Source organism: Spermophilus citellus (assembly GCF_964194105.1).
Source record: "Spermophilus citellus genome assembly, contig: SCAFFOLD_449, whole genome shotgun sequence".
Lineage (NCBI taxonomy): Eukaryota > Metazoa > Chordata > Mammalia > Rodentia > Sciuridae > Spermophilus > Spermophilus citellus.
This window is the reverse complement of record NW_027672888.1, coordinates 74,146-101,393: the sequence shown is the minus strand read 5'-3', so window position 1 is coordinate 101,393 and position 27,248 is coordinate 74,146. Positions and strand designations below refer to the sequence as shown.

The 27,248-nt window shown below is 34.0% G+C and overlaps 1 protein-coding gene across 1 annotated transcript in view; it reads right to left on the bottom strand.

Annotated features, from left to right (window-relative positions):
* LOC308640469 (zinc finger protein 519-like) overlaps positions 1-13,412 on the bottom strand; it is a 43,757-nt gene extending 30,345 nt beyond the window's left edge. The window contains exon 1 of the mRNA XM_081312364.1: positions 13,298-13,412. Coding sequence (XP_081168490.1) covers positions 13,298-13,324 — 27 coding nt within the window. The 5' untranslated portion in view covers positions 13,325-13,412. The remainder of the gene's footprint in view (positions 1-13,297) is intronic.
* Positions 13,413-27,248: the final 13,836 nt, after the last annotated feature.

The window sequence follows — 27,248 nt, the reverse complement described above, 5'->3', positions numbered from 1 at the left end:
TACATGTGATATTTTCCATTTATGCATGTATAAAATATTTAGAGTTTGAGAAAATAAAAATATACAAGACTTTATCATACACATCATTGTGTACATGATAAAACTCATCATTACCAAGATGTAAAATTTCCCCTAAATCTACAATATCATTTCACTAAAATATTAGCATATTTTACTTTTAATGAGAGAAGTGACCAGAGAAAAAATTCTAAAATTCATCTGGAATGTTATATGTTATATATGAAATCAGCAACCCCCAAATTCTGAATTTAAAGAAGAGCTTATTTTACAATAATAAAAAACAAAATCCATAGATGAATGTATATGTATGTATAACTTTATGTATACTTAATAGGAATTGAAAGGTCAACATAAATCGAAACACCTGAAGAACATCATCACATGTGAATGGTTGACATGGCCAACCTGAAGAAAGATCAACTTGGGGGCACAATTCACTGGCATAGTTTGTGTACAATCTGCAAAACACAGGATTACAATAATAGCCCAATGATAAAAGGCATACATTAAGTGAGGGCAATGTTGGGAATATAAATAAGTAGTAGCTCCTGACTCACTTTCCATTAATGATTACATTAAGTGGAAATATTATATTTCAAGTTCCTCTTAGGCAAAGTAAAAAAAATGAGTTGAAAGATTTGTATAAACTGTACAACTTGGAAAATGTCTACACTTTGATGATTTTAAAAATCTATGGTAGGCTTGGATCTCAGCCCAGCCTTAGGCAATGTGCTATATAATTGAACCAGAATTACCAACAGCTAGTGAAACCCCAAGAAGAGGAAGATTGGGACCATATATATATAACACCCTACCTCTAAACTGTTTTTGGTGCTTTAGATCTTAATTTTGCTTGTGCTGAAGAAGGACCCTCACATTAATACTACTAAGAATACAGAAAAAAAAAATGATAGTTATCTATGTTCTTGCAAGGGTACCCATGGGATTAAGACCCTGGGATTGGGACAGAGAAGTTAAATCACAAATAACTTGGTTTATGCATTTATGGGTGTTCAGCACACAAAGAGCTCCAGTCTTCAGCTTGCCCTTCTAAAAATTCCATGACAGCCAATTTTTCCCAGCAGGATTTTTTTTTTTTTTTTTTTACTGACTGATGTAATATCTCAACATCTTCCATTCAATGGAAGAAACTAGTTACCTCACATATAAGAAAATACTCTAGAGAAAGAAAAGTAGGAGGCTTAGGCAGAGGACCCCAAATAAAAAGCCATTCCATATGCTCAAGTTCTGGGAATGAAGCTTACTGATCATATGCAAATCTCCTCTAGATCACAAAATATTTGTTTACTATTGATTTGCAAGCATCTAAATGGGCTTCTAAAACCCCAAGCAGTAGTTCAGATAAGAGGTTATAAAGCACATATATTTGTTAATTCCCAGAAAAGGTTTCCACACACTCTCTCTGTGGATACTTGACAAACTGGACTCCACAATCTTCCCTGACATATTTGATAAACAAGTCAAATAGTGGACAATTGTATACTGAACACAGGTGTTAGAGTAGCTTTCATCACCAGTCACAGTTGCACATGTCTGTAATCTCGGCAGCTTGGAAAGTTAAGGCAGGAGGGACTCCAGTTCAATGCCCAGACTCAGAAAAAGTGAGGCACTAAGCAACTCAGTTAGATGCTGTCTCTAAATAAAACACAAAATAGGGCTGGGGATGTGCCTCTGAGTTAAATCTCAAGTGCCTACCCCCCAAAAAAGAGAATAGTTTTGTTAATAATCTAATACCAAACAAAGAGTCAAGAAAATATAAATATGAAAAAAAAAAAGAAAACACTTACACTCTGTTGGTGAAAATGTAAATTTTATAAAGTCATTTGTGAAAATAATGTAAACTCCTTGAACTATTTAAAACATAAATAACATATAACATGGTTAAATTAATTAAATTCAAGGAGTTAAAATGAGTAAGTAAAAGAAATGACTGCATGCCCATTATCATGTAGCAGTATTGCCAATAGTCAAAGAAAAAAAAAAAAGACTTAAGTGAAGGGTGTCTCAGGAGATTTATTTCAGGTGCAGGGCATCCAACTACTCTCCAGATAATCTCCACACAATATTTTAGAGTGCTTCTCCCTTTCCAGTGTACAGATACAGTCGCAATACCCTGCACAGTAACTATTGCCTGGCTTTCAGGGTGACTTGCATTCTCACAATAGATTTTTTATTATCTAGGTGGAAGTAGAACCTCAGTCTCCTGAGCACTGTGAAGAAAGCCTAGAAATGAATCTGAAAGAATGACAAGCTCCAGAAATTAAAACTCAATCAGATAGTGTAATTCATACTTTTTGTACTTATCATGTGTTGGATTAAACAATTATCACCCAAGAGCACCTGATTGGAAACTGCTGCTCTCCTAGTCTGAATCCATTGAGCCTACTATCTAATAACAGTAGACGGCATCAACTTCAGGAATGAATGAGGCCAGAATTAGTCAAGATAGGCATGCTCTTGTGTGCATTTACTTCATTTTTTAAAGGTGATTATAATTGAGTACAGACAGCAGCTTTTTTAAAAGGCAAGTTTATCCAAATGTGATGGAGTCTAGCCTGGCAATAGGATATTTACATTAAGCCTTTTATATAGGATAATATCAATGTATGAATTAAATGCATACATATTGTTAATTACTGAAAACTATATAATGGGCAATAATTTTTTTTTATTTAATTCTCTTGATCTATTTTCTAAAAAGGGCAGTTAGAGCTCTCAACTAGGAAGCACTCCCCTAATCTCCAACTACAAATAATATGTTAGGCACAGGTGTAGATTTAACTATTTTAGTATATACAATAAAAAAGACATAGTTGAAATTTATTTTAATCAGAAAACTTAATATGTCAAGAGTATTATTATTATGAGACAAATATAAAATTACTAAAAAAGAATATATATGTATTTAGAACTCCATCCTCACAACTCTTTCAATTTTAATGCTCTAGTACAAATTAAATCATAATGATCACATTCCATTTTGAGAATATGGCTTCTCTGTCCCTGGGGAATCAAAGGGCCTGGACCCCAGCATTCCATACAAGAGATATGAGAATACACTTTCTAATAAATACTTTTCCACAAAACCAAACAGCAGTAGTGGCACTGCCCTAAGAAAGAGAAGGAAGACCAAAAGACAAGGTCTAAAAGATAATGATTTTTTTTTCTATTTGACACTGGGAACAGACTCATTCCCATTTCAGATGTCAGATAATATAACAGAGAGTTCCAAGAGTTGGATGTCTCATTTTGGTATATCTTTTCACAGCCTTGACTCTAAAATTTAAATATATGAAAGACAAACATCTTATTTTGTAACTTAGTCTTTGACCTAATGCCTACCTAGGCTGTGATATAGTTTCCTCAGTTTGTATAAGGTACTGTGACAGTTTTTGCATCAATCTGATGTATACATGTTTGCATAAGCTAATAGCACCTCAATAATGGTCCAGGCTTAACTTAGGGAAAAAAGGAAAACAGTACCAATAAGGCAACTGCTGTTTTCCACAGAATTTTCTCCAAGTATGTGACAGAATCTTGGTTTCCAATTATAAATGGTGAATGAGTCACTCTAGAGCTTATTAGATTATGATTGTGCTGCTTTATTAATTCAAGCTGGGCTTATCTGGGTTTTTCTGGTAGAAAAAGTTAGCTGATGGCTGGTGAAATTCAGAGGGTTACCTATCATCCTCACAAGCAGCCCCTTGATTTTCTGCTTTGATAATTCCTCCACTAATGTAGGCTTGTTATTTTGGACACAACAGGATTTGAAAAGTAAAATCAAAAGAAATCAAGATCTTCTGAGTGTAGGTACTATACTATTCACTTTCATCTTTACTGGTTCCTATGAGCCACAATAAATAACAAAATGCAAAAAACAGTGGTGCCTGAACATAATACAAGTGTCTCAGGAGAATGTGGCAGGAGAATTCTTAAAAACATTTAAACTGAGCCTCAGCAATGTTGAGGTAGTAAGAAACTCAGTGAGACCCTGTCTATAATAAACTACAAAATAGGGCTGGTGATGTGACTCAGTAGCCAAGTGCCACTGACATCAATTCCAGGTACTCCACCCCCACTCCAATAAAAAAAAAAAGAAAGAAAAAATAAATAAATATTAGATAGACTTAGGAATAGACTCTGCATTTTAACAGGTAATGATGAAAAACACAATACGTAGTTTATAAAGGCAGGAAATAAGGAAGAATTGCTGATATCAAGCACTCTATATCTTCAACCCTATTTTATACATGAAGCTTATATAATGGTTTGAAGGAAAAAAAAAAGGTGTTTGTATATCCACAGCTATTAAGCAGACCAGGTAGAATTCAGATTCAAGTATGCATGACTCCAAATCCCAAAGATTTCCACTAAACCACATACTACATGCAAATTTGCTTACTCTCTGAGGTTTTAGACAGAGACATACCAAAAAGAGCAGGATCTGTATCCATATTATGTACATCACCAGTGGGGAAAATATACTCAAGAGTGTTCTTCTGAGCCTTCTAAAGAGAACTTGGAATAATTTTGAGTAATGGCTGATGTCTCAATTTAAAAAAAAATCAGTAATCAACAATATATTCTTAATTTCTTACCATGTGAGAAACATAAAAATGCTACAATGCATCCCACAGGCATGGCATTAAAATATTCTATGAAAATTTTAGAAAAAGAATACATCATCTGTGTCCCAAAAGTGCTAAAAATGAAAATTTAAAAACCCATGAAAGAGTGTAGAAGAACACAGCACTTTTAAACAAGATACCACAGAATACACTAGAATTTCCTGATGAGATTATTATCTGTGACTTTCTATATGAGAACATAAAGCTACATGGAACTTGTGTCAATACAAAAGGATTTCAAATAGACATAATTTGGAAATGCATTCCATCATTATGATATATATGCATTGATAGAGCACTATTTTAAATGTAATTGCAAGAATTATTTTAAATATAGTAAGAGAAATCCATATATGAGTTAAGAGTAAAAAAATAAATAGAAATAAAGAGAAAACAAATAATAATTTAAATAAAAATCAATTCTAAAAGAAACCTGAATTACATAAACCCCCCCTCCTCTGTCACAAGAGTAATCCCTGGTATACAGATAAAAATTCAGTTCCAGCTATTAACTAAAGAGGCCACATTTATCCTAAAGTTTTCTGATTATTAACACTTCTGTTAATAAGTGAGAATGATTTTCAATAATGCAAGTTAAAAATATTTTACCTTTATAAAATACAAAAAGTAACAAAACATGGTGGCACATATCTAAAATCCCAGTGGCTCAAGAGGTAGAGGTAGAAAAATAATATATTCAAAGATAGCATCAGCAACTTAGTGAGGCTCTAAGCAACTTTGAGGGGTTCTGTGTCTAAATAAATATGAAAAAGTATGGAGATGTGGATTAATGGTGAAATGCTTCTGGTTCAATCCAAGGTAAAAAAAAAAAAAAAAGTGTTTTTTTTCTTCTAAAAATGTTGTGCTACAATTTTTTCACTAGTTGTTCTTGTTAATGTCTCATGAAATTATGTAAAAATGGTCTGTCTTTACATATTTTATCTTACTGACATTGACATATCCTATTACCTTAATCATTATAATTATTTGAATATTCAGGTAGTGTGTGTGTGTGTGTGTGTGTGTGTGTGTGTGTGTATATATATATATATATATATATATATATATATACATACATATATATATATATATAAAAGATTGAACAACAAAACAATGGAAGAAAACTAGAAGTCTATAAGTAAACTCCATACCTCTGGTCAATTTAATTTTGACAATTGTGTCAGAAAAATTAAATGAAGAATAAGTAGTCTCTTCTTTAATGTAGATTGATATAAATGCATGTTTATGTTTTAAGTAATGTTATTGGATTTTACATGAGATTATGTACAATATTTAACATAAAATGTGTTTTACACTAGAACATAAGAATTAAAAGTATAAAAAATTAAGAAGAAAACAATTACATATTTATAAATCAGATTCAGCTGTGGAGTCTTCATTAAGCTTCCAAAGTAAGAATAAGAAATAAGAAATTGGAATTGAAAAAAACTTCTGTATAAAAAATAACCTCACCATGAAAGTGAAGACATAATTATCAAGTTTTCCTTTTTGTTTTCAAAGAACTATCTTTTCCAAGTTTTTAGCCTTGGCTAGAGGTCAGTCATTCCTCCTTATTGAGAGGCTGATTGAGCCCAGAGCCCAAATAATTACCTTTTTAGGCTCTCATACTCCAGTGACAAAATGCACCCTTCATAATTACCCAAAATAAGGGTCTAAACCATTGAAAAAAATGTTATACATCCCAGAGACTCCAAAATTTTTAAGCTGTTAAGTCAATGAAAATTCCTAAAATCTAGATGACTTCATAGTACATAGTATATAGTACAGAGTACATAGAACTGCTACCACAGTTCTAATATGTCTTTGTTATACCATTCAATGAACAACTATGTTTTATTTTTGACATTATTTTTTTCTTCCTTTTGCCTATCCAAAGCAACTGTTTTATATTATTTAAACAAAAATTATAAATATTTGCAAAAATACACTAAAATAAAACAATATGAAAAAGAAAAAAAATGTAAATATGAAGAATATTGAAAATTCAATGCCACTCTGATATGATACAAAAGTAAAATTACATTGATGGTTTATTGATAAAATAAAGAATTACTAGATGAAGAAGCATTTATTTCTGAAATATACCAAAAGTAACTGGAAATGTGTTGAGACTGTCATTCATATAGAAATATTTATTACTGAACTATTCATAAGAACCAATATGTAGGGCTGGGGATGTGGCTCAAGAGGTAGCGCACTCGCCTGGCATGCGTGTGGCCTGGGTTCGATCCTCAGCACCACATACCAACAAAGATGTTGTGTCCACCGATAACTAAAAAATAAATATTAAAAAAAAAATTCTCTCTCTCTCTCTAAAAAAAAAAAAAAAAGAACCAATATGTAAAATCAATGCAAGGTAAATAGATAAATGGAAATATGTAAATCCTCACAGTAGACTGTTACTCAGGAATATTATATTTGTGTTGCTAGAAATTGAACTCTGGTCCTCACACAGGATAGGAAAGCACTCTACCTCTGAGTTATTATCCCAGCCATATTGAGCAAGTATGATTCATGAGAGCACTAAATGTTACAATGAATGTGTACATGGAAACCTTAAGCTAATTGAAAGTAAGCAGAGAAACTGTAATGTGATTTACAATTAGTATTATATTTCATTTTTTGCACAAGTAAATTCATAAATCCAAAACACATATAAGTCATTGCCTAGAGCTCTGTGAAAAATAAAAAAGGAAAAACTGCTACTGGGCACTAATTTTTTATTTCATCTAAAATAGTTTCTGAAACTAAATGCTGGGAAAGGTAAACATGTGAATATACTAAATGATAAAGAATTACACCTGAAAATATTTATAAAGTTAATTTTAAGTTCACATGTGCTTTCTGGAATGAAAAGATAAATCATTTATGGAATTCATAAAGCAGCCAAAATTAAAGCCTGTAAGATAGGGAAAGAAAAATGTAACTTATTACTGCTAAAAAAAACACTGAGTTTTTATTATGAGATCCACTTACATCTATGTGAATATGCTGTGACTTTTTAAATTTTCATTTTACTTTATAATTTGTAATAAGTATATAAGAAAACTATGTCTATACATCAACCACTATTGTAAAGTTGTCAAGTTTTTAATATTCTTATATGAATTGAAATTCATTTTTTTGTGAGTGTGTGTGTGCATGCACCAAAGGAGATCAAACCCAAGATCTTGCACAAGCATTGCAGGTGTTTGACTGTTTTGCCACAAGCTATGTAAAATGTATATTTTTATTCTTGGTTGCCTCTCTCTCTCTCTTTCTCTCTCTCTCTCTCTTGGCCCCTCACTCTCTCTCTTTCTCTCATTCTGTTTTGTATTTTTGGACACAGATGGCACCCTGGTGTCATTTACCACTGAAGTACATCCCTAGTACTTTTGATTTTTTTGGCAGAAAGTTTTTCTAAGTGTATTAGGCTGGCTTCTAATTTATAATTCTCCTGCCTCAGCCCTCAGTCCTGGCATTACAGGCATGTCTTGCTATATCTGTCTATTTATCTCTTTTTGAAAAGATATCTAATGCCAATTTTCAACTGTGTTATATATATTTCTTATTGCAAAACTGAACATTTATTATGTTCTAATTAACATTCTGCTAATACTCTATTGATTGTTGTTGCTATTTTATGAGTGAATAAAAATTTTACATGATTAACTAGTATCTTCTAATGCTTCACATATATGCTTTCTTGTATTGCCCATTTATTTTATGTAGAATATAAACTTGATCTCCCTGCTGATTAGTATGCTCAGTCTCACACAATCCTCAATTTTCTGGGCTCCTCAGGCTCCTCACTCCTGCTTTTGCTCTAGTTCAGTGTCGGCAATCTCTCTTACCTATGCTCTTGCATATGTCATGGGTCTTACTCTAACATAGCAAGGAACAAGTCTGCATTAAAACAAACAAAAATCATCTCTAACTCATAGCCATGTTTTCAGACAGAAGAATCTATGCATAGGGACAGTCAGATTTATGAAAAAGGAGTCACAAGGCATTTACTAAAAGACAAAATGAAACCTGAGAAATAAGATCCTGAGCATAAAGTTTCCTGACATGTTATTTACACATAAGTTATATGAGTAATTCACAAAGATGCAAATTACACAATTTATCATACATTGGTAAAACTGTCAATTTTGGAGCCTGAGGCCAGAGGATTACAAATACAAAGCCAACTAAGCAAGGTCATTCTATTTCCAATTGTGCTCTCTTAAAATCTAATAACTGTAGGGGGCAGTGGAACACTACTGTAATCACAGAAATGATGAAGGTTGAGTCAGGAGGATTGCAACTTGGAGTCCAACTTCAACAACTTACTGAGGTCCTATGCAACATAGAGAGACCCTATCTTAAAATTGAAAATACTCAGGCTGTAACTCATTGGTAAAGTGTCAATGGGGTCAAACACCAAAACCCCTAAAATAACTAATACCTGAAATTTACTAAAAATTAATTAATTATCTAATACTTCTTTAAATTACAAAATTAGCACTTCGGTGAAATAAATCAGGCCTACAAGTTTTATAGTCTCTACTTTAATTTCTACTTGAAGGAGATAACTAACAGTTGCCAATCAAAGGAACATGATATATATTGCAAATAACTGATGAACTGTAATCTCCTGAGACCAGGACATATACATTACTTTTAGTTCATTATCCAGTTTCATAAAGCCTAATTATAATAGTATGGGCTTAATCACCAGATTTATTAACAAATATTAATTTAGTAATAAAATAAAAAAATGTGAAGTATGTATCTTGTTGTGGATGGACTTTTAATTTTTATTTATTTATGTATATGTGATGCTTAGAATTGAACCCAGTACCTCAAACTTGCTCAGCAAGCACCAGGCCTGATGGTGTACATCTATAATTTTAGTAAGTTGTGATGGTGAGGCCAACAAAATAAGTACAAGATTCCTTGTTATGATGGTGAACTTCTGTAATACCAGTAGCTCAGAAGGAAAATCAGGTAATTCTCAAGGCTAAAGGCAACCTCAGAAATTTAAGCAAAAAAAAAAAAATTTTTTTTTCAAGTAACTCAGTGGTTAAGTTTCTCTGGGTTTAATTCCTGATACTAATGAAAGTACAAAACTAATTGGGCAACTTAGGCAGAGATGATTTTTGCTCAATTATAGAGAACTGCTAGATTTTATCCCCAGTACAAATAAGGACAAAAATAAAAAGAATAAAATAAAGAGCCATACATTTACTTAAGTCAATTCCACAGTAAAATTAAAAATTAATTAATTAATTAATCAGTGCCTTTTGAGGACTGATTTCCATTTGTGAATAACTAATGTGGCACTAAGTACATGCTAGACTAGAAGATACACATCCTGAAACTTTTGGTTGCACTCTGAAAAAAAATGCAAATTAGTAGAATTAAACAAGGATTTTTGTACCAAGCCAAATGTATGTGTGTGCGTGATGAAAAAAAAAAAATGTTAAACACTTCAGTCTGAAGACACTCTCTATTTTTACATGTTTTTCTTTAGAAACCTCAAAATATGTGTCAAACAATATAAAGAAGAATACTAATAATGCTTACCACATAGTGAGAGGTTTTTTTTTTTTTTTCAGGTTAGGGTTTTTGAGGAACTAGGGACATATATTCTAAATATGCAGTTTTATACATTGCTTTCAATATCCATTAAGAAAGTAGAAAATGTGTATTTCTATTGCCTTTTATACTTTTTTTGTACCTCTAATTGTCTATTTTCTTGAGCTAATTTTCTGGACCAATAATTATAAATAGTTGGAAATTTTCTCCTTTTCACTAGTTCTGCTGGGCTAAGTTTTCATGAATATCTTCATGCTGTTATGCTAAAGGTCTCTCAAAATATTATATTTTAATGAATGTACACTGAGTAAATTATGAGCTGTTTCTAATGGACACATTGTGGTAACATATTAATTACTAAAACAACTCACAATCACCTTTGAAGTAGTCACACTACTATTTTCTTTATAGGCTTATCAGATGTGATGATAACCTGAATAAATACAATCAAATATTTATTTTTGAATGAAACTAAATTTTTTCTTTGCCCTACTCATTATAAAATGACAAATTTGAGTACAAACAATAAAAAGTGTGTCTGAAACTAGCTACATTGGGGTCATATAAGATTGGAGAAATATGAGCTTATTTATTTTTAGTTACTACATAGCTGAAAAAAATATTAAATGTTGTAAAACACTGTCAATAACATGACATTAACATGATATATATTTAATTTTGTAAGTGCAACAGAAAAATTATAGAGAAACATTACCCCCCAAAAAAAATTTGCTACCACAATAATAGTTGAATAATGAATGGAAATATATTTCTGTAAGTGCAACATAGTTGTATTTGCAAGTTTTAAATGACATCAAATTAAAACATGCAAGATCTAGCTGGGTAAGGTGGCTTAACCCTAGAATCCCAGTAGCTCTGAAGACTGAGGATGGAGGATTTCAACTTCAAAGCTATCCTCAGCAACAAGGCACTAAGCAAATTTGTGAGGCCCTGCCACTGAATCGAATACAAAATAGGTCTGGGTATGAGGCTCAGTACTCCACTAGCCCTGAGTTTAGTTTCTAGTTATCCCCACCACCAATCAGAGACTTTGATGGGAAACTTTGAAGAAACCAATATCAATGAGGTAGAAAAGTAGAGAATGGGATCATAAAATTGATCAAACTACATTCACTTGATGAAACAAATGATAGGGAACTAGTCAAAAAATTGACCAAGTTTAAATTGAGTAGGTTAAAAAGCTGAAAATAAAACAGCCAATCTCCAAAATATAAAACTAGAATGATCAGAATATATCTATATATAACAGTAGAAAACCTTCTTTTGTGAAAATCAGCTTTTTTTAGTTCCAAATAATAAAATGAATCCCTATTAGGTTCATAAGAAAATAATAGTTAAAGCAGAAGTTATCAGAAGTAACTAAAAGCAAAGAGAACATGTGAGTATCTAACATGAAGAGAATGGTTTAGCAAAGAACACCAATAAGTTACATCACAAAGAAACAGATATCTCTCTCTCTCTCTCTCTCTCTCTCTCTCTCTCTCTCTCTCTCTCTCTCTCTCCTGTGCTAGGGATTAAACCTAGGGCCTTATGCATGCAAGGCAAGCACTCTACCAACTGAGCTATATCCTCAGCACTGGAAACTAGTACTGAAAAATGAATCACAAATAAACTTACATACTATTCAGAAAGTTTACGTTGCTTTATCATCCTGTTTCTTACACTCAGAAAAGGCAGGGAAGTTTCAATCATGTTTTATAGCAACTTTGTTCAATGTTCTCTTAATTCCTACTTAATTCTGATCACATTATTATGGTGGAAATTTGAATACATAGATTTAATTTTCAGTAATTTCTGATTTTTAATATGGCTAAAAAATTAAGTCACTTATTGGAATGAAATCACCAGAAATTATTTTTTACAATTATGGATTATTTAAATACAAGACTTTCACAGTGTGAATGACTGTGAGTATATAAATGTTTATCAAATTGAAGAAATAGCCATACTTCCTATAAAAGTCTCAGAGAAAATTATTTCTTGCATTTTCTCAAATCTTATAGCTTCTAGTGTTCTTTAGCTTGTGACCAAAAATACTTCTCTTCTGAGTTTGTGGAATACAGAAGATAGATAAGCCTTCTCACAGGGAAGATGATAGTAAAACAGCAGGAAACTACCCTCAATTCCCACAGGGTCTGAGAACCATATTATATGATATGGAAGACCCTCCTATAGACTGACTATTCCAAACATTGTTTGCAAAGATAGAAGAAAAGTCAGTTCATTGCACAAAATGAGTGAAGTGGGTTTGTGCCTCTGCAGATCAGAATAAGTTGTAAAAAAGCAACAAAATTGAGTTCATGACTGGGCATTACAAGACTTAGCTGACAAAATCCTGAAAACAACAACAACAACAAAAAAAAAATTCAGAAAGCACTTTACCCACTTAAGCTTATTTGAAAGAATCAAATTCAGATGAACAGCAGAGGAAAGAGGCATAACCAAAGTGATATAACAGTATCTATTTTTATTATTATTCCTTACAATTATAGAGTTATGTATCACCTCAATTACTACTTTCTTCATCTTTTAGTTGTTATCATTACCTTGTACATATAACTCATGCTGTTATAATTACCTTGTACATACAACTCATGTACACTGAACTTACCCTTGCATTTATGAGCTTATCATTTATCTTTTTTCTCTGTAACTGTATATGCATGTGTATATTTTTATCTAACATTTCCAGGATTCTGCCATTAAAATTTCTTTGATACCATCTCCATGAAATGCATTTTTGTCACTTCAGTTCAGTACACCTAAATGTTCTATTCCATGTAGTTGGGAAAGATGGGGCTATTGCAAGGTCTTTCTTATTTTACTAATTATCCACTAGAATTAAAGTTCAACCTTGGTGCCTTCAGAGGATTTAATTCTCATTCACCTTTCTTATATACAGTGTTTTATTTTTTATGCAAGCAGCAATAACTGTATTTAAAAGGTGACTAAAAGATTCTGATATGGACATGGTGCTTTAGAGGTCCCCAAATCCCTAGGGTAATGTTCTGACGCCACCTTACCACTGAAGCATCTTGATTACATTCCATGTTGGACACTGGTACTATGCTTCCACTGAAAGTGATTCATTAGTTATGAATATTGTTCTATTTCTGCTCTCAATACTCTTGGAAATGTTGGGATTCATGATAGGTTTAGAATCATAATTTTCAACACACTTATCATAGACTCATTTGATAACAAGAGACCACACATATCTAAGAAGAAGAAAGAAGAGAAAGAAGACCATTTATCAATCCTAAAGAGGTAACAGAATAAACTCTGGGAATAAAATAGTAGTCATCTAATAAATTTGTTTCAAAAAATATTTTAGATGGTAATATATTACTGCATTAGAAAAGAGTGATGTAAATGCAATTTCAATTATTAGAGTTGTGACTGATTATTTTAAAGAGAGTATCAAAAGCTATATGCAATGGTGCATGCCTGTAATTCTGGAGTCTTTTGAGGTTGTGGGTGAAAGATCACAAGTTCAAAGCCAGCCATCCTCAGCAACTTAGTGAGGCTCTAGGAAACTCCACAAAACCCTTTTTCTATATAAAATATTTTATAAAGGGCTGAGGATGTTTCTTAGCAGAAAAGCATTCCTGGGTTTAATCTGTAATATGAAAGAGAGAGAGAGAGAGAGAGAGAGGTGGGGGTGGTAATCAGTGAAACGTTCAGGGTCGAGGATTTAAACAATTTAAAAACAATAGTGGGTTTGTTGATGAAAACTCATCTATATTAAATGCTGCATTCTGAAATTAGTATGTTCTCAAACATATACAAGGGAGAGAGGAGTCCTATTTTAAGGTATAAATAGGAACAAAGAAAAGATTTGACACATCTTTTAATTGACCCAGATGCCCACTTTAGTTTGTGATTGGAATTATGCTCAGGAGATAGATCCTTAAGCTGTTTAAAATAATGTTTTTATCAAGTATTTATAAAACAAGATTAAGATGTAATATAAATCAGGCTTGGCAAGGAGGAAATTGTTCAAATAATAAGTATATACATAAACACACAAACCAATATCAGAGAAGTTAACATTTGAGATATTTATGCCATTATATAATCACTAGTAATGACAAGAAAAAGTGAGTAAATGAAGAAACAAATAAATAATTGAATGAATGAATGAATAACTAAAAAGTACAAAGATGTAATGTGACTGCAATTGCGAAAGAGAGCTTGTAGCCTTGAAAAAGTGTAAAGGTACTTCGATATGGTGTTCTACTACTTACTGAGGCATACCTCATGAACTGTCAATTCCACTTATAGATGGGAAGAGTTAAAAACAGAACCCACTCAACTGGCTCTCTCACTTGGGAATAGTGCAACAGTTACCTTTTTCTTTCTTCCCAAATTTTATTTCTGCTTCCAAAAACACTACCCCTCTAACCTCATGATGCCATTGTAGACTTGTTGCATCTGAACCCTTCTGCTGCTCAAGTTTTTTTTTTTCCATTGATCTTTTTCTCCCTACCCCCATATATTCCACAATTTTTAATGTGTTTATTTTCAGTTGTAGTTGAACAAAATATCTTTACTTTATTTATTTATTTTTATGTGGTGCTGATGATCAAACACAGGGCCTCTTAAGTGCTAGGTCAGATATCTGGAGGTGAGCCCAGCTTCTCCACCAATACTCTAAAAAAAAATAATGTCATCTACATACTTAGCATCCACCAGTCTTACATTCTGATCCATCCATTTCCTGCTTCTTTTTTATTTATTTATTTATTTATTTATTTATTTATTTTTATTTGCTAGATTCTTTTTTTTATTGTTGGTTGTTCAAAATATTACATCCATTTCCTGCTTTTTGCATGAATAATTTTGAGATTTTTTTTCATTCAGACATCAATAGTCCAGAGTGCTCAGAATTGGGGGTAAATTTTACAGAATATTAGAGGTCAATTACACAACATTAAAACTTTATGTAGTGGGATGCACCTAAAGCTGAGGATAAAAAGAAAATCTACAGACTTCACTAGTTAAAATAAAAGGACTAAAATTCAGGAAAATGAATAAAATGTACATCTGCATAGAGTGTCATGTATGGGTGCTTCCAGAAGACAAATTAAATTGAAAGAGATATGATTAATTTGAGATGTAGCAATAAAATATTAATTGTATATAATAGTAATATATATGTACCTGTACCAAATATGCCTCATTTAATAATAGGTATACATTGCAAGAAATGAACTCTAAACATTTTTAACTTTTTTTGAAATTTATCTTATTTATTTTTTATATGTTATAGTGAATACTGACATCTAGAATTTTGTATTGCCAAATGTTCAGGCTACATATTATATTTACATGAAGTACATCACTGAACAACAGATGGATTTTACCACACATTGTTGTACAATATGAATTATAGAAATAATTAGATACCTTATAATAATATAAATAAATAGATGTGTGTAAGTAACACAGAACCTTTATTAAGAAAAAGAAAATGAAACAAAACAAACAACAAGAAACTTGAAATTTAGAGAAAGTTTGCAATGCTTTGCAGAAATAGAAATATGACATTCTTTCCAAAAAAATCATTGGGAGAAGAAATTATTTTTTGGGAAAACAATATTATATACTTTCTTAATACCAGAAGAAACTCATTTTCAGGAGTATTTTATACTTCAATATAAAAATAAAATAGAGCTGGGGATGGTATTACAGAAATAATCTCAATGACTTGGGAGGTAGAGGCTTAAGAACCAAAAGTTCAAAGAAAGGCTTGTCAACACAGGAAGGCCATGACCACCAAGAGGAAGTTTCTGTCTCAAAATAAAATATTGAATGCCCTGGGTATATGGCTGTGGCTTAAGGGTATACCACCCCTAGATTCAATAACACATATATATCTGTCAAAAGTTACTATAACAAGGAATTTATGCTAGGTGTGGTGGCACATGCCTGCAATCCCAAAACTCTGAAGACTGAGGCAGGAGGATTGTGAGTTCAATGCCAGCCACAATAGAAAGAGTCACTAAAAAGCTCAGTGAGACCCTGTCACTACATAATATACAAAATAATCCTGGGAATGTGATTCATTTGTGATTCATTTGTGATTCATTTACCCCTGCATTCAATCCCCAGCATGAATAAAAGGGATTTATATGGAAAATGTCATAGTACTTGCCTCTAATGCCATCTATTTGGAAGACTAAGGCAGAAAGGTTACAATTTCAAGGTTAGCTGGGCCACTTGCAAACAACCTGTCTCTATATAAGATTTTTTAAAAAATGCCTGGGGATGTTGATGAGTGTAATGGCAACTTTGGTTTAAATCTCAAGAACCACAAAACAGAGCAGTTATTTATTTTCAAAAAGTTACATAAATATGTTAAAAAATTATAAATTGGGCAACATTAAGAAATAAACTTTTTTTCATTAAGTAGTACAAAGATGGGCTGGAGTTCTGGTTCAGTAGCAGATCACTCACCTGGCACATGTGAGGTCCTTGGTTCCATCCTCAACACCATATAACAATAAATAAATAACATAAGGGTATTATGTCCAGCCACAACTAAATAATAACATAATTTTAAGAAAATGTATAAAGAGAAGTGGGAGAACTCATGAGCTCACATAAAAGTTAAGAATATTTAATAAAAAAAATGACACTTATGGTAAGAGAAATGTTCAAAACTTAAAACCTCTTAACATCTAAACAAATTATAAAAATGCAAGCTAACATCTGATGCAAAAAAAAAAAAAATTACACAGTATTGATGAGGACAAGAAACAATTTCTCTTGAATTAGAGAAAGAATATACATTGCTATTATTTTTTATATAAAGTGTTTATTTAATATATATGATACTCCTCAAACAGTAGCAAAGCCTATATAAAATACTGTGTTTCTGATCCTGATAATATGTAGTTATATGATAGCATAAGGCTACAGATATGTTCATCCAGGCTGTTGAAACCAGAAGGTGAAAAGAGGAGGTACATTCAAAATGAAATAAATGCTATAGTTTGAAAAAAAAATTGCTTTCTTGGGATCAGACACATTTTTGTTTCATTGAAGTGGCTCCTGTTTTCTATACATTGTCCCAAAATAAAACATAAAAAGGACTGGGGATGTGGCTCTGTGGTTAGTACTCCTGGGTTTATCTCGGAGTGCCAAACCAAGTAAGTTGAACAATTTCTGAAAGATTAAAATTATGCCAGTGTTCAAAAAAAAAAAAAAAAGAAGGGCGGGTGTACTGAGCTTTCTTTGCCTCAGGTACTTACAATCCACTGCTGATTGCCCATTCAGCTTCTCTGCCAGGAGCGAAGTGAAAGAGGAAGCAGATGGGCCCAAAGCGCCTGCGGTTTTGAGCAGGAAAGCCTCTGGGAGCCAAAGGACTCTTTTTCAATCTCTTTGTTTTTTCTGCTGCTTGGCCGGGTGGTCCACTACAGATTAATGGTGAAAGGAGCTCTAACAAGCTGGGCAAAGTCTCTATTACAGCCGCTGTTCTGAGCACCAGGCTCAGCACTTCAGCTACCCCCTTACGCAGCGGCCATCTTCTTTCTATTTGACAAAGTACAGCATCCCTTTATGTTCAAAACATTAGAAAAACTAGGGATAACAGGAACTTACCTCGACATTGTAAAAGCTATCTATGCTAAGCCTCAGGCTAGCATCATTCTGAATGGAGAAAAATTGAAGGCACAAGACAGGGATGCCCCCTATCACCACTTCTATTCAATATAGTTCTCCAAACACTGGCCAGAGCAATTAGACAGACAAAAGAAATTAAAGGCATAAAAATAGGAAAAGAAGAACTTAAATTATCACTATTTGCAGATGACATGATTCTATACCTAGAAGACCCAAAAGGGTCTACAAAAAAACTACTAGAACTAATAAATGAATTCAGCAAAGTGGCAGGATATAAAATCAACACACATAAATCAAAGGCATTTTTGTATATCAGCGACAAAACTTCTGAAATGGAAATGAGGGAAAACACTCCATTCACAATATCCTCAAAAAAAAAATAAAATACTTGGGAATCAACCTAACAAAAGAGGTGAAAGACCTATACAATGAAAACTACAGAACCCTAAAGAAAGAAATAGAAGAGGATCTTAGAAGATGGAAAAATATACCCTGTTCATAAATAGGCAGAACTAACATCATCAAAATGGTGATATTACCAAAAGTTCTCTATAGGTTCAAAGCAATGCCAATCAAAATCCCAATGGCATTTCTTGTAGAAATAGATAAAGCTATCATGAAATTCATATGGAAAAATAAAAGACCCAGAATAGCAAAAACAATTCTAAGCAGGAAGTGTGAATCAGGTGGTATAGCGATACCAGATTTCAAACTATATTACAGAGCAATAGTAATAAAAACAGCATGGTACTGGTACCAGAACAGGCAGGTGGACCAATGGTACAGAATAGAGGACACAGAAACTAATCCACAAAGCTACAACTATCTTATATTTGATAAAGGAGCTAAAAACATGCAATGGAGAAAGGATAGCATCTTCAACAAATGGTGTTGGGAAAACTGGAAATCCATATGCAACAAAATGAAACTGAATCCCCTACTCTCGCCATGCACAAAAGTCAACTCAAAGTGGATAAAGGAGCTAGATATCAAATCAGAGACTCTCCGTCTGATAGAAGAAAAAGTTGGCTCCGATCTACAGATTGTGGGGACGGGCTCGAAATTCGTTAACGGGACACCCATAGCACAAGAGTTAATAACAAGAATCAACAAATGGGACTTTCTTAAATTGAAAAGTTTTTTCTCAGCAAGATAAACAATAAGAGAGGTAAATAGGGAGCCCACATTATGGGAACAAATTTTTACTCCTCACACTTCAGATAGAGCCCTAATATCCAGAGTATACAAAGAACTCAAAAAATTAGACAAGAAGAAAACAAACAACCCAATCAACAAATGGGCCAAGGACATGAACAAACACTTCACAGAGGAGGACATACAATCAATCAACAAGTACATGAAAAAATGCTCACCATCTCTAGCAGTCAAGGAAATGCAAATCAAAACCACCCTAAGATACCACCTCACCCCAGTAAGATTGGCGGCCATGACAAAGTCAAACAACAAGCAGTGCTGGCGAGGATGTGGGGAAAAGGGTACTCTTGTACACTGCTGGTGGGACTGCAAACGGGTGCGGCCAATTTGGAAAGTGGTATGGAGATTCCTGGGAAAGCTGGGAATGGAACCACCATTTGACCCAGCTATTGCCCTTCTCGGACTATTTCCTGAAAACCTTAAAAGAGCACACTACAGGGATACTGCCACATCGATGTTCATAGCAGTACAATTCACAATTGCTAGACTGTGGAATCAACCCAGATGCCCTTCAATAGATGAATGGATAAAAAAATGTGGCATTTATACACCATGGAGTATTACACAGCAGTAAAAAATGACAAAATCACAGAATTTGCAGGGAAATGGATGGCACTAGAGCAGATTATGCTTAGTGAAGCTAGCCAATCCCTAAAAAACAAATACCAAATGTCTTCTTTGATTTAATGAGAGCAACTAAGAACAGAACAGGGAGGAAGAGCAGGAAGAAAAGTTTAACATTAAACAGAGACATGAGGCGGGAGGGAAAGGGAGAAAAAAAGGGAAATCACATGGAAATGGAGGGAGACCCTCATTGTTATACAAAATTATATATAAGAGGTTATGAGGGGAATGGGATAACAAGCATGGAGGGAAATGAATTACAGTAGATGGGGTAGAGAGAGAAGATGGGAGGCGAGGGGAGGGGGGATAGTAGAGGATGGGAAAGGTAGCAGAATACAATAGTCACTAATATGGCAGTATGTAAAAATGTGATGTGTAAATGATGTGATTCTGCAATCTGTATTTGGGGTAAAAATGGGAGTTCATAACCCGCTTGATTCTAATGTATGAAATATGATTTGTCAAGAGCTTTGTAATGTTGTGAACATCCAATAAAAAAAAAATTAAAAAAAATTAAAAAATAAAAATAAAATAAAATTATGCCAGTGTACATATACATGTAAAAATATAAGTGAAAATTTAAAAATTAATAAATATATTTCTTGAAAAAAGTGTTAAGGTTCTTCCAAAGCTCAAGATAAAAATGACATATAATCCACTAATAATAATTTGGGGTAGCAAAGCAAGGCTGCACATGCCTATGCTCCAGTGGCTCAGGAGTATAAGAAGGGAGAATCTCAAGTTCAAGACCAGTCTCAGCAATTTGGCAAGGTTGTAACCAAATGAGTGAGACGCTGTCTCAAAAAAGGGGTACAGGTTGGTGTATAGCACAGTGAAAAAGTGCCCATGGGTTATTCTATAGTGACTCAATAACTAAAAATAATAATAATAAATCTGGCTAAAAAGTGCCATACAATCCAGTAATAATATTTCTGGGCATACATCTAAATGAATTGGAAAACTTTTCTCAAAGAAATAACTGCAATTCCATTTTTATCATAGCTTTATTCACAGTATCTAATAAAAAAAAATGTAATGCCAGTCAAGCATGGTGGGAAATGCCTCTAGTCCCAGGGGCTTGGGAGTTTGAGGCAGAGGATGGAGAGTTCAAAGCAGCCTCAGCAATGGTAAGGCACTAAGCAACTCTTTCCAAATAAAATGTAAAATAGGGCTGGGGATGAGCCTAAGTCGTGGAGTGCCTCTGTGTTTAATTCCTGGTATGCACCCCCTAAAAAACATCCTTTTAGATGAAAGGAATATCAAAAGATTTTGTACAGCTTCACAGCATCGAACTATTCCCCTTAGATGCTACACACTTAGAGTTGAAGACAAGACTCAGATAATGATATTTTCTAAATAGGCTAAGAGACATTGATATCTGTGGACACCTTATGTCAGACTGTTCTAAAACTAAGGACTGGGCAAATATGGGAGATTGGAATCAGAACACAACACAGTTAAGTTCTTCAAAGGGGAATCTTAACACAGACACTGTGATACCTGAAACCACAGTTGGAGATAAAATTAGATTCTTTGCTTCACTGATTTCTGGGTTACTAATTCAATCCAAACAGATATTGAAAAAAGGATTAAGGCTACTGGTTAATGTCTATGTAAAACAGGTTATTAAAAATGTATCAGATCAGGGCTGGAGTAACAGAATGCTTTCCTAGCATGGGTGAGGCACTAGGTTGGATCCTCAGATCCACATATCAATAAGTAAAATAAAAGTCCATTGATAACTATTTTTTTAAATGTACCAGGTTTCTCACATGGCTTTTGATGTTCAGATTCACTATGTACTCTAGCCTTTGTGATTAAACTTCCTTAGAGTTTAAATCAAGTCCAGTCCCATCTTCATTTTCCTCCACACTAGGACAAAGATGTTTCCTGGAAATGTTTGGAATGCTTCTACAGGTCATTTTAATATAGTCGTCTTACATATATGGAGGGAAAAACCTCAATTAAGGTCCCATTACATTTTTAAAAATCTTTAATTGGGACTGTGAGGATGGCCTTAGCCCTGAGCTTAAACAACTCCATTTTAAAAACTCTGGTTTGAAACATGCAGTGGTACCAGGCACACCCACAGAATCATCCAGTATGGCCTAAAAAAAGTTACTTCCCCTTAAAGTGATAAACAGAGTGAAATATCTGGCAGGCTATACTTGCCTGATAAGAGAGAAAGACAAGAAAATCAGAGTGGAGACCACAAGACCAGAAGTTTCTGACCCAGGGTAAATGATGTCATGGAGAAATCCCATGATAGCTAAGAAGAATTGAAAGAGAGGTTAAAAGCCCCCAAATTTAGTATAAATAATAGAGCTAATGAGCAGGGATTCAGCCAGCAGAAACCAGCATGCACTCAAGCTGAAGAGCCTGATGAGGACCTGACATCCCATCACTTGTCATTTTTCTTCTGATCCTCTGCATGATTTTCTCATCTCTCAAACTCTACCACTTCAATTGAACTTTGGTGAAAGCCACAACTTCTCCATAGGTTCTCTCCTCAACCTGTTGTCCACTCCAAGCCAGGAGAAGCCTCCCTTGGTTCTGGATCTGGTCACCATGGTCTGAGTGAGTGTGTATCTGCTGGACTAAAAGCCTAAGGCTTAAGAATTTTGTTTTGACATTTAAACTTAGTACACAGAGGGAATGTCTGTCACTAGCCTGTCATATTTAAGTTACTTTTGAAGTGTCTAAAATTAATGTAGACTTCTTAGCGGTAAATTAATCAACTTTTTTTTTTGTTATGAATGGATCATCTCTATTACAGTGCCTAGCATTCAGGATTGTTATTTTCTTGAGTAAGAACCTATAGAGTATAATTGCATTGAGCAATTTGAGTGAATGAAGCATTAAAATGGGGAGAAGCAATTGGACATTTTTCATTTTTCTCCTTGACTGCATATGTCACAGTTTTGCCCCAGGTGACTGGGACACATTGACTATATTATTTTATTAAGAAAAAAGTCATTATTTTTAATGTCATCTAATTTTTTCCTGCTTTTTTCTTATGTGAAAGTCTCAAAAGGATAAAGCAAAATTTTTTAAAACTGCCATCCAGTTCTTGGAGAAAAAAAATACAAATAAAGCATGCCTTTAAAACAAAACATGGGAAAACATAATTATGTTAAAACTAAAGTTTTGAGATGAAACTAAATTTCCCATTTAACCAATTTTCTCTGGGATCTTGTCTCACAAGTTTTGAAGAATAAAATCTATGCACACTCAGGGAAGGTAATAGTAAAAAGAATAGGATTTATTTTAGCAAGAAAAAATACAACTCCCCAAATGTGGGAGAAGGCATGATAGCAGAAGAACCCATTTTTTTTGTGTGTCAGTTTCAAAGTTTAAATATGGTTTTTGGCAGAGAATTGGTTAATATCTATTTAAAATGAGTATTAAAAAAGGCATTTTTATTACCAACTACCTCAAGTTTGTCCTTAATGTATCCTACCTTCCTTCCAGTGACTTCCAACTGGGTTCACCCAAAGGAAAAATAATTTGGTTGAAGGTATTCCCATTAGTGAGTCTCAAGTGTTTTTTTTTTTTTTTTTAATTTGAATAGGCCTTAATGGTGCTCATTAACATATCCATCCATTAACCTTCAGGTGTGGATAAATAAGATGCCAATTATACAGCTGCCTTGTAATTTTACTATCTATTTTATTTTATTTTTCTCAATCAAGTTGAGCAAGAACCCTGCCTTTGAGAATGTGAAGCCAGCTGGAAATTTGGGATTTAATCTCAGACCTATAAATAGCTAAACTATCAGATAACCATTCTGGATTTGAGATACTTCTTAGTCTACATTTAGAAAGCTCAGGAAGAATGAGGATGTTGAGTTCAAAACCAGTTTGAGAAACTTAGTGAGGTTCTAAGAAACTCAGTGAGACTTTGTCTCTACATAAATATATAGAAAAAGGTTGAGAATGTGGGTCAGTAGATAAATACCCATGGGAATAACTCATGGTCTAAAATAAACAAACATATAAACAACAAAAATAAAAACATAGGAAGAACAAGAATAGGAGCCCCTAAAAAAGCCACAGCTTCTCTCACACAGGAACACAACTAATGAAGTTGGGGTCCTCTTCTGATGATTATCCCAGTCTTCACCACACATTCTGGGGACATGCTGAGCTAATGCACACAGATGCCCACATAGGAATTCAGGAAGGCCCTGAAAACACCATACAATTATGGAACAAAAGACTTGAGGTCTAAAATATTGATCTAAGCTCCACTATACTAGTCAGAGTAAACTAAAGGCTAAGCTGCCAAAGAGAGACGCTCTAGCCACCAGACTCTGGAGACAATTATGAGGAGTTTCCAGCCACCATTGCCAATCCCACTGGCTTCAAACAGCCTCCCGACCCAGTCTCAAAATAAGAACACACACTTACCATTTTCTGGATTTCAGGATGCTTAGTGTTACCCTTATATTTTTTTCAGTTCCAGTGTAGCACAGAAACCTGGAAGCAGAGAAATGGATTCAATGAATGGCAGGCTCCAAAAACAAAAGGAATAGAAGACTGTGGAAGTCCCTCCCCTCATCACTGGCTGTGTCTTGATTGGACAGTTCTCACCCAAGGGACAGATTGAAAAGGGCTTCAGGAACTTCCTCCAAAATTGATCCTGGTAGTGACACCATTGGTTACTGGTGACAAGTCTTACTTTTCCACATGTTGAAGTTTGAACATTAGAGAAGAATGTCGAGGCAAGCATACAAAGCAGGGTTTATTTAAAAAGGGTAACATAGACTTCTCCCACAAGGGAGAAGGGGGACATAGCTGGTATCAGGGTATCACAAGAAGCAAGGTGTTCTGCCCTTTTTGTTTGTCCTAGGCTTCTTTTGTTCTCCTGCCTTTCCCCCCATCTTTCTCCTTCCTGAGGACATGTCTAGGCCCAAAAATGCTTGGTGAAATAGCCTAAATTTGCAAAATAGGTGGGTTTAAGGGGGAAGGGCAGGAAGGAGTACAAGGACACATTAACAATCTTATAGCCCTCTGTAGAGAGGGGAAATTCCTGGGCAGGTTACCTTGGCAACAGGTTGGAGCAGGGGCAGGTTCTTGATAATATCCCTCAGGGGACAGTCTCCAACTTCCCAGATTCACTCAAAATTGGCTTCCTAGATTCAACCTGACTCGATTTACCTATCTACACTGACTGCCTGTCTAATTCAGTAGGCCTACTGTTTGAGTAATAGTAAATTTCATCCAGATCAGAATCACATAAGGACACAAAGACAGGTTTTTTTCTGCTCTGTTTTTGTTGCTCAAACACTGGGGATCCACCACATGAGGGGGTGCATGCCTATAATCCAAGCAACTGGAGAGGCTGAGGCAGGAGAACAGTGAGTTCAAAGCCAGCTTCAGCAATGGCAAGGCACTGAGATCCTCACCCAGATGATGTGTTTAAATAAAATAGAAATAGGGCTGTGAATGTGGTCTCAGTGGTCATGTGCCCCTGAGTTCAATTGCCAGTAGGAAAAAAAAAAATACTGGAGATCAGACCCATGGGTATTATTCACTACAGAGTCCCAGGACCACAGATGAATGGATTGATGAATTGATAGAAACATAGATAGAGTCCTGGGGAAGGGTCACAAATTCTCCTCTGATGGCTTTTAAAGTAACTGATATTAATATTACAGGACTGCTCCACAGCCTTGGAATCTTTTTATTTTATGTATTTATTATTTATTTTTTTTTTTTGCTGTGAATTGCATTAAGTGCCTCAGGATAAAATTATTTCATGGCAGAGTTTCCTCCCAATATTTAGATCTAGCCCAGACAGAAGTGCATTTATATAAAAATTAAATATCACAATTACTTTAAAATTTTATTTAATAATTCTGTTCTCCGGCCTTATGAGAAAAGAGCTTGAGACTTCAACTCATAAGTAATTCCCTAAGGCAGCATTGTCCCTACTCCCCCTACAAAAAATGGGGCAAAAATAAAATTTTAAAGTTTCTAGTTTAATAAAATAAACAAGAGGTGAATGGTGCCAGGTCTCTAGATCTCTCAGTATTCCAGAACCTAGAGTATAAGGAATTAAAAAATAAATTATTTGCAATTTTGCCTTGAGCATAAAAATAGAATTATGATGTCTGTGTTTTCTTTGGTATGGGGTACTATTAGAATATTAGCACAAATCATAGGCATTATGTGTATATATACATTTTTTCTATAATTCAATACAGCCCATCAACAGAGTCAACTTCAAATTTAAATGAAGAAAAATTTAATTATTATTGCCAGGATCCAGCCCCAGCAGGAATCCAGGGGTCCTGAAGTATGAATGGCATTGGGTACTGAAAAATATTTGGCCTCAGCAAAAGAGGAGACAGGATGACAGGTTGCAAATTACAAGCAGCCTTCAGAAGGATATGATGCCCATAGAGGGGCCTTTATTTTTATACCTTTTTTATTTTTTTTAATATTTATTTTTTAGTTCTCGGCGGACACAACATCTTTGTTGGTATGTGGTGCTGAGGACCGAACCCGGGCAGCACGCACACCAGGTGAACGTGCTACCGCTTGAGCCACATCCCCAGCCCCCTTTATAACTTTTTTAAAGGTATTTATTCATGTAGTTAAAATAGCATCAAAGTCCAAAACTTTTTTCATTTACATAATTTTCAAGAGTTGCAATCTTTTCTGACACATATTAACTTCATAAGATATTGAACACATTGTTTAAAATATGTTCCTGTTACCTTTGCCAATCATGATTAAGCTTTTACATTTTCACTTCAATCACTAAGTACTAGACTATGCAACTTGACTACCTGTATCATGACCTATTAACTTTTAACTTTAAAGCACACGTATGATTATTGGTAAGCTTTTTTTGCTTCTAAACTAAAGTCCTAATAATACACACTTAAAACAGTGAAAGCCCATTACTTAAAATCCTACTCCTCTGAACTGACTCTAAAATATATCTATATAAAATTTTACATTATTTTTTTTCCAAAGTAATTTTCTTTTTTCACATGACCTATTTAACTGCTTTATAAGAGAGTTTCTTTGATCCTTCATCAAATTATGAATTCTTCTATCTTTATAATTTTTAATTAAAGAGCAGGCTCTGCATTTCAACTCATTTGCTATTAGTATTGACTATGTGTTTCCTATTTTCATCATGAATTCCTGTGTAGGGAAAGAAGGCTCTGTTAGTAAAGGGAATGTATGTTGCACAGGTTGTGGCTTTAGAATGAGGGGCTTAGTGTAAATTGTTAAGCTTTTCTCAGGAACCTTGATTTGCAATCTTTTCTCTGTGAATTTCTTAAGAAAAAACACTGTTGTTTGTATTGTCAAAGATACTAAAATACATCTCAGGACATATCTTATTTGTATCCTTAATCTCATTCTGGAAATTTTTCTGCAATCTCAGGCAACATGTACTTTTATTATTGATAGTTGTATGCCCTATTATCTATCTCATGAGTATCATAAACAAAACATTCCCCATGGTTCTGGGTTCCAGGTGGTGCAGCCA